This window comes from Pyrus communis, chromosome 11 (genome assembly GCF_963583255.1).
Source record: "Pyrus communis chromosome 11, drPyrComm1.1, whole genome shotgun sequence".
NCBI classification, from domain to species: domain Eukaryota; kingdom Viridiplantae; phylum Streptophyta; class Magnoliopsida; order Rosales; family Rosaceae; genus Pyrus; species Pyrus communis.
In genome coordinates, this window is record NC_084813.1 from 16438238 (window position 1) to 16454621 (window position 16384).

Consider the following 16384-nt stretch of genomic DNA (forward strand, 5'->3'; position numbering starts at 1 on the left):
CATACTAGAGATTTATGGTCAAATTTATTGCGCATTTGGCATAATCTTATTGGATGTTTTGTCCCACATATGTTTTAGGAGGCGATCTATAAATTCCAGGGAGAAGAAAGAGTTCACAAGTCAAAGTGGAATGAATATTGAGTTTCATGGATTAAAGTTGTGACTTTTGAGTTATAGGAGACAAAATGAGATCAAAATAGAGCTCCAAAAGGCGTAGATAAAAATAAGTCTTTCATATATGCTCTGATTTGTATCATAAATAAAAGCCCAAGGGAACCAAGAGATGCATTCTGGCCCAAAGTTGCAAGCCCAACAGACTTGGTCTTAATTCCTCGTGTATTTTCAAGTGCTCATTACTTGTGAAATTTCAAAAACAGGATTAAACCCCCAAACAATTTAGCTTTGCAAGAACCCTAATTAATCCCAGAGGTTGAAATTTCAAGTACAATATTTCGAACAGAAAACTGTACAATTCGCTCTTCCAATTCACAGTTTTATTACGAAAGAATGAACCAACATACTAATTCTTCGGACCCGAAAGCACCATCTATTCTTCATCCACAAGAAATGACACCGCAGCTGCCAAACAATGTAATAGATGATCAGCGCTAAGTATGTCAAAATGTAATAGATGATCAGTCGATCATCTTATATTCCTTTCGGTCTTTCATTATCCTCAGCCCGACATATCTGCCAAAATTGGATCAAAGAAAGTAGTCAGTTTTCAAAAACATTTCATTGTGCAGAATTACAAATGCAATGACATTGTTAGCAGTGCTTTGTGGATACACTTACCTCCCAAGCATCATAAGAGTAGCCTGAGGATTTGTCCCTGGTGATATACCGAATGTTGAACCATCGACAACTCTGAGAGCATCAGTACCAATGACCCGGAAATCACCATCAACCACCTTCCCCAAAATGCAGCCCCCATGGTAATGCCATATGGTGCTAACAGTGTGGCGACAGAAATCTGCCATCAGCTCATAGTTCGATTGGTCTACAGGCAATGCAGGTCCCACAAACCTAAAGTCTTTTCTCCCAAACCAGCCCTGGAACTTGAAATCCTCCATAGACCTGGTCTTGAGTATATCACCAATCTTGCGCGTCCCATTCACACACCTGTGCACATCCACCGGGTTGCTGAAGTAGTTGAATCGAACAATTGGGTTCACCCTGACATCCGTTGAAGCCAACCTCAGAGAACCAGCTGAGGCTGGCCCAATGGTCTTCTCCATGAGGGTTGCCACAGTGAGGTAGAGAGGTGCGGATGGTGTCCGAATGAACACAGACATTGCAGGTGATGCAAAAGGGATAACATTGGAGGCTGCTTCAATGTAAGCTCCTGATTCAGTAATTCCCACAACTTGTATCAGCGAGTGCTCCAGTGGAAATGGTGGCACAATTGAGATGCCATTTCTTGGGTTGTCATAGAGATATTGCCCAACATAAGGAAGATGATGAGCCACTGGAATCCCCCATGACGAAAGATAAGGCCTTGGGCCAAAACCACTCAGCAGAAGCAGCTGTGGACTTCCGATGGCACCAGCTGATAGAATAACCTCACCATGTTCACGTAATACAGCGTGGTGATACTTCCCAACTCTGTCACGAAAAACAACACCCACTGCAGACTGCCTTGATGCTGGAGATGGCATAGTTGAAGCCAACAGAATCCTCTCCACACTGGCATGAGTCACAACTTTGATGTTAAGTGGATTTGCATACTTGAGAAGATCTGCGGCACTGTGCCTCCTTCCCAAAGTGTCAAATGTCGAACCACCAATCTTGGTCCCCACGGCATGTTCCAAATCGAACCCGTTGTAGGGATCAACACCAGCTTCCAATAACCCATCTCGAACTGCCGATTGCCAAGTCCTCAGCTCTGGCCTAAACACAATTGCCCTTTCAACCCACTCGTACGACTCATTCACCATTCGGAGATCCCAATCGACACTGGTTTTGGTGTAAAAGTCCCGATCTGCACGGCTGTAGAAACCAGCATTTATGGCACTGCTGCCTCCAAGAACGCGGCCTCGGACATTTGCGACCCCTTCTTCGGATGTGAAGGCTTGAGTAGGTGAGTCAAAGGAGTTGACATCCATGAGTGTGGCCAAGAAACCTTCTCTGGTCGTCAAGTTTCGATTTCCATAAGCAACCCCACCCCGTTCGAGCAGGAGCACTCGGAATCTAGATGATAATGTCGCAGCCAAGGGGCACCCTGCAGTGCCACCTCCTACAATAATGTAGTCGTAATAATCTTCTGTTGGAAAATCGGTGGCGTTGACAACAAATTTGAGGTAACTAGGCTCTGCAGATAGAACAAAATAGAATCAGACTCCGATTGGTTCAAAGAGGCATTAAAGCAAACACATATGGAACAGAAATTACCCTCTGTTTGTTTACCAAGAAAACTCATAGCAAACAAACAGAATTTCAGTAACTTGGCTTTGTAAAAAACAGAGAAGAATTATCCTCTGTTTGGTAACCCAGAAAACTCACTGAAAAGACAAATTTCCAAGAATTGAAAGCATGCGACATGGAAATCAAACTTATAGCTATCTACAAAAAACAGAGGAGAGTTAACTCCTCGCATGCATTCAGAAAATAAAACCAAAAAGAACGAAGAAATTAGGTACGAATCGAAAGAAAACGGAGAGAGCGCAGCGAATCTCAGTTACCCTGATGAGGGCGGTGCGAGCTGCGCGTCCGGGCGTCGGCGACAATGGCGTTCAGAAACACGAACAAGAACGCCGAGTGCAGAAGAAGACAGAACGATATGGGCCTCCCCATCGTTATGATTTTCCCGGCGTTTCTTGGAGGAGAGAGAATTTTCTCAGTGTTTCTTTGAGAAGAGAGAAAGGGAGAGGGGGAGGGAGAGAGAGAGAGAGGGAGGGAAGACAGTCCTTGGTTTAACATTCAATTGGAAGATCGTTATTCAGCGGCAAAATGCGTCAATCCCATGCGTCCGTGAGTAATAGAAGCCCATCTGCATTACTCAATCACTAGCCGTTGAATTTCGAGGACCCGATTTCTCATGAAATACAGGGGTAAGATCGTAATTGTGTGGGTCGATGGAGTAAATGCCTAGTTGGATCTCCGCCGTTAAACACGAAATTCAATTGTAGTTGCAACTCGGCAACGACGTCGTTTCGAAGCAAAGCAGTCATCGCACTTTCAAACCCAATTGAACCTTGTGTCGTGTACAGTATCTACTTATATGCCGTTAGATTGGTTAAGAACTGTCTGGAACAGTAGCGAAGTCAGGAATTTTTTGGGGGAGGGGCAAAATATAAAAAGGTAAGAGGGCGCAGGAATGTAGACAACTAAATCCTTTTAAATATATAGTAGACAATATTAATGTCAATAATAATTTATTAATATAAACAAATTACAATTGTTATTGGCAACATTTTATGTTGTGAAAACGTCACATAATAGGCTCATTATCAATAAAAGCAAAAATATATCTCTCAATTTAAACAACTATGCTATCCTTCAACCATTGATCTCCCATTTTGTTATGCAATGGTGTTTTCACAACATTTATAGTAGAAAATGCTCTTTCCACTGAAGCAGTTGCAACCGGTAACATCAAAACCAATGTAAAAAGCTTGTACACTAACTTATAGTTTTCACAACTCTCGAAATTCACCAAAAATATCAGTATTTTTTTTAATGATGAAAAAGTAATATGCATCTTCATAATTTCTTATGAGGTGAAATCTAGTTTCACCACATTACAAAGTCCCAAAAGATACAAGTTTAGTCAGGCACGTGGGTTTAATTTTAAACCAGAATGCTATCTGGTTCTTCATATTCTTATCAATCTTGGCTTCTCCGGAAAGCTTAGCTTCCCTCTGTTTTCCCTATAAAAAATCATTGAAAATTCGTAACTTTCTTTTTGCTCATCGATTTGACAAAAGGTTTTCGCCTATGGATTTAGTGAGTCGAGCCAAACAAGTTTAGGTAAAGGATTTGGACATGCAATCATGTTTGGAATTTTATTTTTTTAATTCAGGATTTTATACAAACTAGACTTTAATCTCATGTTTCAAGTGTTCTTGACTTCAATCATGTCATTTGGAGGTTCGATCAAGATGAAAGAGCCAGCTTGGAGGAATTCAGGTAAGCTATAAGCTTATATATTGTTGTTGTCAAGTTTTGGAGAGGAATTCAAGTAAGCTATGAAAGCCTTTGAAGCTGGGCAGTGGCTTGGCTTGAAGGTTGGAACTTGGAGGGGAACGGCGAAGGCGTGAAGAGGGAATCTGGGCAGTGGCTTGAAGGTTGGCTTATCTTCTCGAGTTGGTTCATGGGGGCTCCAATAAGGTTAATTTGGACGAGTGGTTCCATATGTCAATCTTATTTATTTATGTTTTTCAATGAATACGAACGACACCGTTCTACTTAAGGGGGTTTTCTTTTTTCTATGTCCAACACAATGCCGTTTGGCTTGGGATTTTCAGAAAACTAAACTACCGTGCGCAGCGCCTGCGCAACAGCAGCAGAAAACAGGGGTTCATTTTCGGTGAGAGGAGGGGCAGATACTTACTCCTGGGCTTCATTTTTGGTGAGGGGAGGGGCAGTCATCACTCCTTGCCCCTATTTAGCTTCACCATTGGTCTGGAGTATGGTTTATACATGAATTCAAAGCTTACATCTGACTGAAATTGGCTTCTTATTTTATTGAAGGCCATCCTAACTGATGGGAATTCTATAGTTTGCGATGTCATACACATATAGAATTTTCTTATTAAGGTTTTTACTTGTATAAGAGAATTCATCTTAATCTTAAGGATTAGATGCGGTGTTAACAAAACTACGCATTTTTGTCTATAATACGTGCCTCTTTTCTGAATCACTACTGTGACTAACAGCACTTCGTATAGCACATTATTGTCTATAATACTTTACTAATTGCATTGATCTAAAGTGAACCACCTAAGTTCTAGAGCAAATTATTGTAACTCAAAAGCACTCACTTTTCGGAATGTCCTATGAAGCCTTGTTAAATGGTCATACTACTGATGGAGTTTTGAGCTCCCATTGACCCACATCGGGAAACCACAATTTGTCAAAGGCCTTTATATAGGTCAAGCCCTTTTTATTAGTGATTAGGTGTTGGACCATTTGGAATGAGGATTGAGGTTTGGGCCACTAATTGTGTGGATTAGGCTTGATGATTATACCATAATATTAATATAAATTAATATTAATTAATCAAGACAAGGGCCTTGGGCCTTGGGGCCAAGGAATTAAAATTAATCTGATCAATTACTTTTAATTTCGAATTAAGTTGTTAATTAAATTAATTAAAAACATTTTGATTAATAGACACAACTCTTTGGAAAGAGTTGTATAGCTTCAGATACATCCAAAAGGTATTTGAAGAGGTTTGAAACAACCTATATAACTAGAGTCCCCAGTTCCATCGAATATCATCTTTTTCCTTTCCTCATCTTCCGTACAAACATTCAAGAGAGTAAACACACAAAGCAATTTGCTAGAATTTTATAATCTAGTGCGGGTTGTAGAATTTGGTTGTTGTATCTTGGGCAAGCAGACGTTGTAGAACCACAAGCACAAGAGTGGGATGGAAATACTGTTCGAAGGACATAACTTTTGCGCTAGCCTCTACCTTTGATTCATTCAAGTTAGTATCATTTTAATTTTTGTATTTATTGTGTAATTTCATTATGTATTGCAAGTGTCTTTGAATAATAAAGTATAAGTATTTCAAGTTCTGTATTTATGTTATTTTTTGTTTCTAAATTGTTCTCCAACAACTACTAATGCACATATACATTCACGGGACCTACATACCTGCGGTGCATTTGTATATCAATGTGTGTGTTTGTTGTATAATATAAGCCCTAGAAGGCTCAAGCAATTTGCTGCAGATTTATCCCCGAACAAAAGGTTTTCGTCAAATCCTACTACTATTAAAGGTTTTTATGTTGGTGTCTAGCTTATAGACGTTTGGGTGGTTTCTCCCGTCAAGCCCCTCTGTCATCTATTCACAAGACTGCCCTGGCTGCTGGGAAATCTGAGGACGGCGTGGAGCTTTGTTACCAACAAGGCCTAAGCGTTTAGGTGGGGATAGCAACATTAAGGAGGCTTTGAGCCCAGTACAAGTTGTTGCTACGTCTGCAGAATGGAGACTGCATGATGATTCATGGTGTGGGTCCAAGTCTTGGGAGGGTGACATTGAAGTACAGGGGAATGTTGGAACTTCTCAAAGTGCAGAACCATTCACATTTATTGATGGAATCTCTACCCAGACTTCTATTAAACCGAAGCCAGGTCAGGAAGAAATTGATGATCAAGCACTGAACTGCAGTATGTGCGCTTTATTAAATAAGGTAAGGCTTTTTAGTTAAAATGATCTCTAAGATTTGCATAACACAAAACTTTGGTCCATAAGATTTAAAATCAATAGATGTGGTCCCTGAGATTGTTCACGATCCATTATTTTGATCATTCCATTAAAAAACTCCATCACATAACTTTGTTCCTGAGATTTGCAAAACACATAATTTTGGTATCTGAAATTTGCATAACACATAACTTTGGCTCCTGAGATTGTCCATCATCCATCATTTTGGTCATTCCGTTAAAAAGCTCAAGGACCACTTAACGGAGTTTTTTAATGAAATGACCAAAATTATGGATCGTGAACAATCTCAAGGATCACTTCTATTGATTTTAAATCTTAGGAATCAAAGTTATGTGTTATGAAAATCTTAAGGACCATTTTGGCTAAAAAGTAATGTTATTCTATGCATAGTTTTTGTAAAAAATTTGAATATGAAACTCTCTGTCTGTCTCTGTGTGTGCTCGCGTGTATGTTGTAGAGTATATGCGGTCATCAACCTGCGTTTTAATGCGTTGGTTATTGCAGCCATTAACACTGAGCTGTTCACCCTGCGGGACGTTAAAAGAGGATGTGAAGTTTAAAGTATGGTCTTGCAAATTTTGTACCCCGGACAACAGAGTCAAGCCAGATAGATGTTTAGCTTGTAGACAATGGAGATACTCGTCCGCTCCTCCTGTCCCTAACCGTGGACCTTATGTTGGCACATGACAAAGATTGGATTCCAAATCTGTTCGGGACTCTTGCAGAGTCATGCAGAATGATCTTATGAACACAAGCACTTGTCATTGTTTAGAACAAACTTACAAGATTAGAAGTGAGCTATACAGTCTAGAAAGGGTGTGCTAAATGTTCATGATTGGTCAGCATTTCTAGGAGCTTATCAGAAGGAATGAATTCCTTTGATAGCCATCGAAAAAGCAACAGAAGCGCGAAGATTTTGACTGAAAAAATGTAAAGCCAGCCTACCGAATTTGAGAGAGCATTCTTGCATCTTTTACCCTCTCTGTCTGAGATGATAATTGGTAAGTTTTCTCGTATTCATTGACAATTGGCAAGGCATAAGCTCATTATTTTGACAGAAAACATCAAGAGCTTTTTCCTCAATGTCATAGCTAACAAAAGCAACTCACCTTTCTGCTTTCTCGGTGTATGGCTAGACATTGGTCATCACAAACTCGCAACCAACTTGCGTATTATTTTCTTCTTTCCGAATCTGCAAGATACTGCTGTGTTTCTTCCTGGTCTTGGGGATCCCTGTCGCCTATTTCCAACTCTTCAGATCTTGAAGGTGTACTTTAACCACTTGTATGCTATCATCAAGAAACGATGCTCGCCAATTTTTTTTCGAGCAGCATATCATGAACTTTTCGGAAATCTAGTTTTACCTAGACCATCAAACAATTTTAGAAACCATTCTCGTCGTTTCTTCCTTTAGGTCAATCAGCAGTCCGGTGTGTATAATTTCGATATTACCACCCGCGAGCCTTTACATATTCTCATCACGGGGAAGCCATGCACATCTTGATCCTCGTACATGAAATCCTCATGTTGATCGTTATGATACACTCCCTGCATTTGCATTCCCATCAAGCATCATCTTGTTCGCCATATGTAAAGCCTGAAAGAACAAAAGGGAAATGGGGTAATAGAGATAATAGGCCTTTAACCGCTTGTATGCTATCATCAAGAAACGATGCTCGGCAATTTTTTTTCGAGCACCATATCATGAACTTTTCGGAAATCTAGTTTTACCTAGACCATCAAACAATTTTAGAAACCATTCTCGTCGTTTCTTCCTTTAGGTCAATCAGCAGTCCGGTGTGTATAATTTCGATATTGCCACCCGCGAGCCTTTACATATTCTCATCACGAGGAAGCCATGCACATCTTGATCCTCGTACATGAAATCCTCATGTTGATCGCTACGATACACTCCCTGCATTTGCATTCCCATCAAGCATCATCTTGTTTGCCATATGTAAAGCCTGAAAGAACAAAAGGGAAATGGGGTAATGGAGATAATAGGCCAATTTCCTGGCCCACCAACTGAAATGAGCCCATTTACAACTAACGAATTAACAAATTACATCACCAAAAATAAATGAAAAATAAAGAAATATATACCTCAGAGGTTGGGCGCCGTCTTTTGGGGTACAACGACATCAGTGGAAGAATGGGCTCTGTTGGGAATTGAAATGTGAGGAACCATTTGTCCTATATCAGGCTTGCTACGCTACAAAAAAAAACATAGAATTGGTGGCGACATTTTATGTGACGCTTATAAATTCATCACAATTTAGTATAATAAGTGAGGAATTTAAAAAAAAGCGTTACATACATACTAGTGTGGGATACGAAACATTTTTGGAATGTTGTTTGTCACATAGCAATCCTAACTTCCTCACAATATTTTAGGTGCCAAATTTTGCTGCCCAATTGTTTTCGCTCGGTGACAAAAATATTGGGTTCTTCACAGAATCTAAGATTAAGCCACCTAGTTATGTGAGAAAAGTCAATTCATCACCATTTGTTTTACTGAAGGCATAGGGAAAATTTTTTTAAAAAAAAACATAAAAACAATTAAAATGAAAAGCCCCTATTAGAACTCATCTATTCTACTCCCACCCCACTTTGCCAACGACGGATTGTTGGTGGCCACGACTGCATCACTCTTTTATCTTCCTCAAACCTCAGCTGTTTGCTCTCATACTCTACTCTCTTTGATTTAAGAAGACCTAGTTTCTCAACTATCTTTTCTCCTAATTTCTTCTCAAAAGGTACTCAAATCTTTCTGTCTCTTGAAATTACTACACTTTTCTTTATTTCTCTCTTGTAAATTTGTCTTAACTGTGAAAATTTGAAATTTTTCTTATTTTTTGTATTGAGTTTTCAAGATACAGAGAAACTCAGCAGTAGAAATCCCACTTGTGTTATTGTGGTAGAAGATTTTTCTATTTGTTGTTTAATTAAATTTTAGGATGATTTTGATATATATTTCTAAATTAGGGTTTACAATGTGGGTGTGAATACGTAAATGGCATGCTTTAAAAAAATAATTGTAATTAGATGGGTGCGAATGCTTAATGGCCTGCGTTCTTTGTTTTAGCATCTTGCTGATCTTGAATTTTCAGTTATATGAAATTCATTTTTGCTATATTGTATGCCTACCTTTGCTTTCTTTGTTTTATTGACATTCATCTTTGCTATATGCCTATCTTAACAAATTTTTAAAAATTTGTTATGGCAACCTATTAGAATATATCAAAGTTTGCGCCCAATACTAGTATTGAAGTGATCTGACGTCATGGATAGATAATGGATTCATTGTCAGAATCGCCTTAGTTCCGAATATAGAGAAGGGGTCCAATCATTCGTTGATGTTGCTTGTACCATGTGAACCAGAATAATCAGATACCATGTGGGGCGGAGATATGACCAATGCTCTAAGGGTAGATGTTGATACTTATAATATGTTACTTCGTGAAACTCAAAAGGAACTATACCCTGGACGCAATCAATATACAGTTTTGTCTTATGTTGTGGAGTTAATTCACAAGAAAGTTGATAAGATGCTAGCAAGGCCATTGATAAGATGCTAGCAATGATGAAGAAGATGTGTCCTAAACCAAACAGTGTTCCCCAATCATTCCATGAGTGCAAGACGATATTGAAAAGTCTTGGATTGGGGTGTGAGAATATACATGCTTGCTATTATGATTGTGTATTGTTCTATAAAGAATATGAAAAGAAAGATAGATGTCCAGTTTGTAATGTGCCAAAGTATAAAGATAGTCATTATGAGCAAAAAAAAAAAAGGTTCCAAGAAAAGTGTGAATATATTTTCCACTTAAACCCAAGTTACAAAGGTTGTTCATGTCAAGACATACGAGTGAAGACATGAGGTGGCACAAGGATAAAAGAGTTAATGATCCAAACATAATGAGAGATCCAGCAAACTCTATCACATAGAAAGAATTTGACCAAATGTACTCTGATTTTGCTCAAGACCCACGAAATGTCAGATTGGGCCTTGAAAATGACTGGTTTACTCCATTTTCATATATACGTTAGTTGCACAGATGTGGTCAGTTGTTATATTTCCATATAATATGCCCCCTTGAAAAAGCATGAAAAAACCATTCTCTTTTTTAACCTTGTTAATTCATGGACCAAAAGCACCTGGAAATGAGATTGATGTATATTTGCGCCCATTAGTTGACGAGCTTAAGGAATTGTGGGAAAATGGTTTTCAAACTCATGATAAGATGACTGAGAGTACATTTAATTTGAGTGGAGCTGTTATGTGGACCATTAATGATTTTCCCGCTTACAGAAATTTATCAGGTTGGAGCACTCACGGCAAGTTGGCATGTCCAGTGTGCAATGAGAATGGATCGTACACCAAGTTGAGAAGTATTGTCATATTGGACATCGTTGCTATTTACCTATGAATCATTCGTAGGGCTGGTTCGGTATGGGATATCGAACCAAAACCCTTGTCCCAATTCCCAAACTGAAATTTTCGGGATTCCCAATTTGAAGACCGATCCTAAACCAAATTTTCAGGAATCCCGAAATAGTTTCAGGATTTAGGAACAATCAGGAATCCCGAAATAATCAATTAGAAAACTTGTTTGCTAGACTCTATACTATACCGGTGGAATAAACTCTAGATAGACTAAGTTTATTGGACAGAAACTTCACTATACAACAAGACAAAGGAACAATTTGGATTGTAGAGTTGTTTCTTACTAGGAATAACTTGAAGGGAAAATCCAATAATCCTAGAAGATAAAAACTCATAGAAGACAGAAATGGCATCTAAATTAAAACTAGATACCGATAATATGAGGCATAAAATGGCTTAAAAATCCAATAGGATAAATAGCAGCTACAAGATCAACTCATAGAAATTAGACTATTATAGCTCCCAAAGCTCTTTTCACCATACCTTGCCCTACTACATCTTCAAAGATTCATTTCCCCCCTAATGACCAAAAAAATAGCTTTCACACCCAGATCTTAAAGACCTGCTCTAGAATTTGAACAAAATCCTAAACTATAAGAGTCTACTTTAGGAATATAATATTGACATTGAAATTAACTTGTTTCATGCCGATTTAAGACTCGCATTCAAAATTGAACACCATCCTAATCTCTTCAACGACTAAAACAACTTATATACATGATAGAGACTCGACTTTTATTGAATTTTAGCAAAACCCCCAAATTGGATAAGTCTGATCAGTCACTAAAAGTCTAAAACATCCTAATTTTATAAATTTTTATTTTGGGAACATAATGAAGATTTGAAATTAACTTGATTCATGCTGATTTTTATACTATTTTCTATTTTCTAAAATGTGGATAGAATGCATGCAGAGTTTCAAAGCTTGAATTATTCTGCAATTCATCTTGGTTCCTATTTAATCTGCATCCCACATAAACCATTCTCTAAATTCCCTAGGTTCTTGTCTAGACACTGACGAACGAGAATCCAAAATTTCCAATAATACTCAATTAATCCAAAATTTCTAATAATACTCAAATAATCAATTAGAAAATTACATACTTTGAATTCCTTAGCGGCGAATTTCAGCACAGCCGTAATAGAGGCAATTCCAAACAAGTTATTCTCCAGCGAGGTGAGGTGAGGTAAGGTCGACAGAGTGACTGAGTAAGGGTGACCGGGTGAGGATGAGGACGACGAGGAGGGTGAGCCAGTGAGTTGTGAGGTCGAGAGAGACTGAGAGAGAATGATTGAGTCTCTGAGTCTATGTTAGGGTTTATTTGGATTCAACGGTTGAGATTAAATGTCAACCAAATTGGATGGCTATTACAATTCCAAATATATATTTAAAATTAAATAATATATATATATATATATTTGTTCGGTTTGGGATTACTGAACAAATGCAAATCTGAGACTGATTCCCATGCCAAATTTTCAGGATTGGTTTGGTAATGGGTACCGAAATTTTCGGGATTTTCAATTTGGGATTTTTTCGGTTCGGTTTAGGGATTTTTTCGGTTCAGTTTGGAAATTTCGGTTTTTTTTTCCATCCCTAATCATTCATGGCGCAAAAATACTCAACTATTTAATGGTCACCAGGAGATGAGACATCATCCATGAGAATTCTCAGGCAATGATATACTTGATCAATTTGATTACCTTATACCCCATAAGTTTGGTAAACGTGATAGCAATAAAGATAGGAAGAGGAAGCGGAATGCTGAAGAATTAAATTGGACAAGGAAGAGTATTTTTTCGAGTTGGAATACTAGTCCAAATTAAAGATTAGGCATAATCTTGACATTATGCATATTGAGAATAATATATTTGATTATTTGATCGAGACATTGCTGAATACGAGGAAGTCAAAGGATACCCTCAAGGTGGGGATGGATTTACAAGACATGAATATCAGGGAAGTTTGCATTTGAAACTAAATGCACGAAATATATTGGATAAGTCTTTGGCTCAGTATGTATTCAAGCCATCTAAGCGTAAAGATTTCTTGCACTAGTTGAAATCAATTAAATTTTCAGATGGTTATGCAGCAAATATCCCATAAAGTGAGTGTGGATGAAGGGAAGGTGTTGGGTTTGAAGAGCCATGATTGTCATGTGTTAATGCAATGTGTCATTCCAGTGGGAGTTAGAAAACATTTGAAAAAGCAGATATATGGCCCACTTGTTGAGTTGTCAAGTTTCTTCCTACAAATATGTACAAAGACATTGATTGTTTCTGATCTTGACAAGTTGGAAGAAGACATTATCCTCACATTGTGCAAACTAGAGAAAATCTTCTCAATTGCATCTTTGTTCCCATGGTTCACTTAACAGTGCACTTACCCCGTGAACCAAAATTGGCAAGACTAATTGGATACCAATGGATGTATCTTATAGAAAGGTAAAATGCCATCAGGTTTACTTTAGTTACATTAAGTGTGTCTTTCTACATACTGATAATTGTTCATTTACTAGATTGTTGGGCTTGTACAAGAAATATATACGTAACAAAGCTCGCCCTGAAGGCTCTATTGTGGAAACACACTTGACATATGAGTCTTCAACTTTTTGCTCAATGTATTTGTGTGATATTGAGACGAAATTCACTTGTCCAGAAAGAAACGATAATGGTGGTGATCCCAATGTGTTGCTCTCAGTGTTTGCACAAAAAGCACGTCCATTTGGAGCTTATGTATTGGTTGAACTTTCGAGGGAAGATACAGAAGTGGCATATTGGTATAACTTAGACAATTGTAAAGAAATAGAAGACTTCAAAAGGTATATGATAGTAATAGTTTTACATATATTGAAATATTTATAATTCTACAACTTGAACTTATATTTTTTTTTATGTATGCAGTGAGCATATCTAGATTTTGGAAAGAGATAATCATGTCAATGTACAACTGAGACATAAAATGTTGTTTCCTGAATGGTTTAGACAGCGGTCCACATCATTGTATTATCAAGAAACTAGATTAGTGAGTGAAGAAATTCTTTCATTAGCCTAAGGTATGGATTGACGTATTGTCCAATACACAGGTTGTAATGTGAATGACATTCGCTATTTGGTCGCACAAGTTGATCAAAATCGTACAACATAGAACAGTGGGGTAATGATGCCAGGGTCACACAATGGTGAACCACGTAACTTCTATGGCAGATTAATTAACGTTATTAAAGTACAATTTGTAAGAGGTTAGAAGGTGATTTTTTTCAAATGTCATTGGTAATTGGTACAATACAGTTACCAGAGGAAAAAAAATTATTCGGGATTATCATCTTACATCAGTCAATGTAAATAATCGGTAGTACGATAGTGATCCATATGTGCTAGCTAGACAAGCACATCAAGTGTTTTACATTGATGACTTAAAGTTGGGCCATCCTTGGAAAGTTGTGCACAAGATTCAACATAGGCACATTTGGGATGTCCCTGAGAAAGATGAAGATAGTGAGGACCATGATAATGATGAAAACGATGCTGATTATGTAGATGAAAATGAAATTTTCATGAGACCAATCTCGAATGATGATGATGAAGTTAATATTGAATTAGAATGAGGAAGATGAGGAAAAGGATGAGGAGTAAGAGGTTGCAACTTGTGATACAGATTAATGATTATGGTAAGTGTAACGACCCAAAATTTCTAATTCGGAAGCTAATTACTATTCATTTTCTTAGCAAATTTCACTAAAAGATTAATCTCAGGTATTTTATTATGACTACATCTAACATTCTCGTTAGACTGCCTACATACCCTACTAATGGATCAAGCCATTCGTAGTTCACAGTACGCTTTTAGAACAACATACTAAAATTTCATTTCAATTCTATGGTCGAATCTCTGCCAAACACAACATTCGAGTGGCGATCGACAAGTTTGGTGACGATCCAACGGTTGAATGGTCGTCAATTACGAAAAAATCGTACGACGGTACAATTATCCAAAAATTTGAATATTTGAATCATTGCATCAAATTTCAACAAACGGACTTTGGATATGGGCTCAGGACATCAAGGATGCCCCACTGACCAAAATCCATGTAAACAGATTCTCCCCCATGCGCCACCGCGCATGGTGGTTTCCTGCGACCGGAAACCCACCTTTTCTTCTGACTCCAAATTCTACCAAAATTTACAGAAAGATAGAGCTCAACAAGAGGAACAAGTTTATATCTGCCACAAAGTCCAAAAGTGGACGGAAAATGGTCAATTCTGCTGATAAAACAGGCGGGTGCCTAAAGCTTCCCGGTGTCGATTCGTCTCCCACAGTGGTCCAACGAGATCAAAGCTGGCTGGGATTTACTCCTGGGATGATGGGCTACAAAACCCAAGTAGTGGCATCGGCCATCACTTTGCCTATTCACTGGAAAAATGAAAAGGGTGGCCGGAGCACCATTGGTTTTCATCGGTTTTTATGGCCTCACACCGCCACATAAAGTGGCTAATCAAGGTGGTTCTTGGTTGGATTTTGTAGAGGGGAGTGAGAGCTTCAAGGTGGTGGTGGTGGCGTCAAAAAACTCCACCGGAGTTGGTCGGAATCGGCGTCAGAAAATGGGATGTCACGGGAGTCAACTGGGTTGCGAATTAGGTTAGGGTTTCTGGGGCTTTTGGGTTAGTTTTCCTCTTTCTGGAAACTTCCTAATTTTGGATGTCTAATTATAGAGACTTACAACTAATAGTAAGTCCACGTGTCTAAAAGGTCTCACTACTTCCGAGGCTCGTAACTTCTCTGTTCTAACTCGGAATTAAGATTCATTTGCACCTACACACTCGTAGGGTCATCCCCTATTCAAATATATCAAGAATTACTATAAAATATATGAGGATAAAATACATCTTCATATAATTATGCTAACCAAATAGGGCATTTTTCGTCATTCCCCACTTAACGAAAAATTATATGACATAATTAATTTTTAATCTAGAAACGGGATTTCACATTTTCCCCATTCAAATATCATAACCATAAATCGATCCATTTCTGATTTCCTCCACCTAAACAATAACATGAATATCCACATAATTTCTAAAATTTTCAAGGTATTACAGTAAGATCTGTACATTATAAATCAATATTTATATTCTCCAATAGTATATTTGTTTATATTTTTATTAATAGTCATATTATTTATAATAAATTAATGTTTATTAGTTATATGGTTATAATGATAATTATTTATGATGTTAGTCTGTTACTTTTTTTTTTTTTTTTTAATTTATTAGATGACAACTCCTACTCAACGAGGAAAGAGTGTGAAACGGATGAGGAATGCCCCACCTCCGCCTCCGCCACCACCGCCTCCTCCGCCACCTCCACCACTACCACCTTCGCCACCACCATCTGCTTCTTCACCAGAAAAGCTAGCAGACATAAACTTTGGTATTTGAGAAAAGCTACTTACAATTATTTCAACGTTTTTTTTAGGAGTTGATCTTTTAATGCTATTTTAAATAAGTTATAAAATTAATCAAATGCATATGTTCTCTTT

General features: G+C 38.0%; 1 protein-coding gene and 1 pseudogene across 1 annotated transcript; one reads left to right on the forward strand and one right to left on the reverse strand.

The window, feature by feature from the left end:
* Positions 1–480: 480 nt before the first annotated feature.
* On the reverse strand, positions 481–2880 carry LOC137749201 ((R)-mandelonitrile lyase-like). The gene is made up of 3 exons (XM_068489314.1): positions 2682–2880; positions 796–2311; positions 481–690 (listed from the first exon to the last, which is right to left on the reverse strand). Exons 1-3 carry the CDS (start codon positions 2791–2793, stop codon positions 636–638), a joined length of 1683 nt encoding a protein of 560 aa, XP_068345415.1. The 5' UTR covers positions 2794–2880; the 3' UTR covers positions 481–635.
* Positions 2881–4076: 1196 nt separating this feature from the next.
* Positions 4077–7084, forward strand: LOC137709082 (uncharacterized; annotated as a pseudogene).
* The last annotated feature ends 9300 nt before the right edge of the window (positions 7085–16384 follow it).

Bases quoted from the DNA above. Each gene is read 5' to 3' on its own strand.
- LOC137749201 (XM_068489314.1), bottom strand. From the start codon at position 2,793: ATGGGGAGGCCCATATCGTTCTGTCTTCTTCTGCACTCGGCGTTCTTG. The intron at 2,312-2,681 runs GTAACTGAGATT...TTCTATCTGCAG, and splicing joins CTCGCACCGCCCTCATCAGG to AGCCTAGTTACCTCAAATTT. The intron at 691-795 runs GTAAGTGTATCC...CAATTTTGGCAG, and splicing joins ACTCTTATGATGCTTGGGAG to ATATGTCGGGCTGAGGATAA.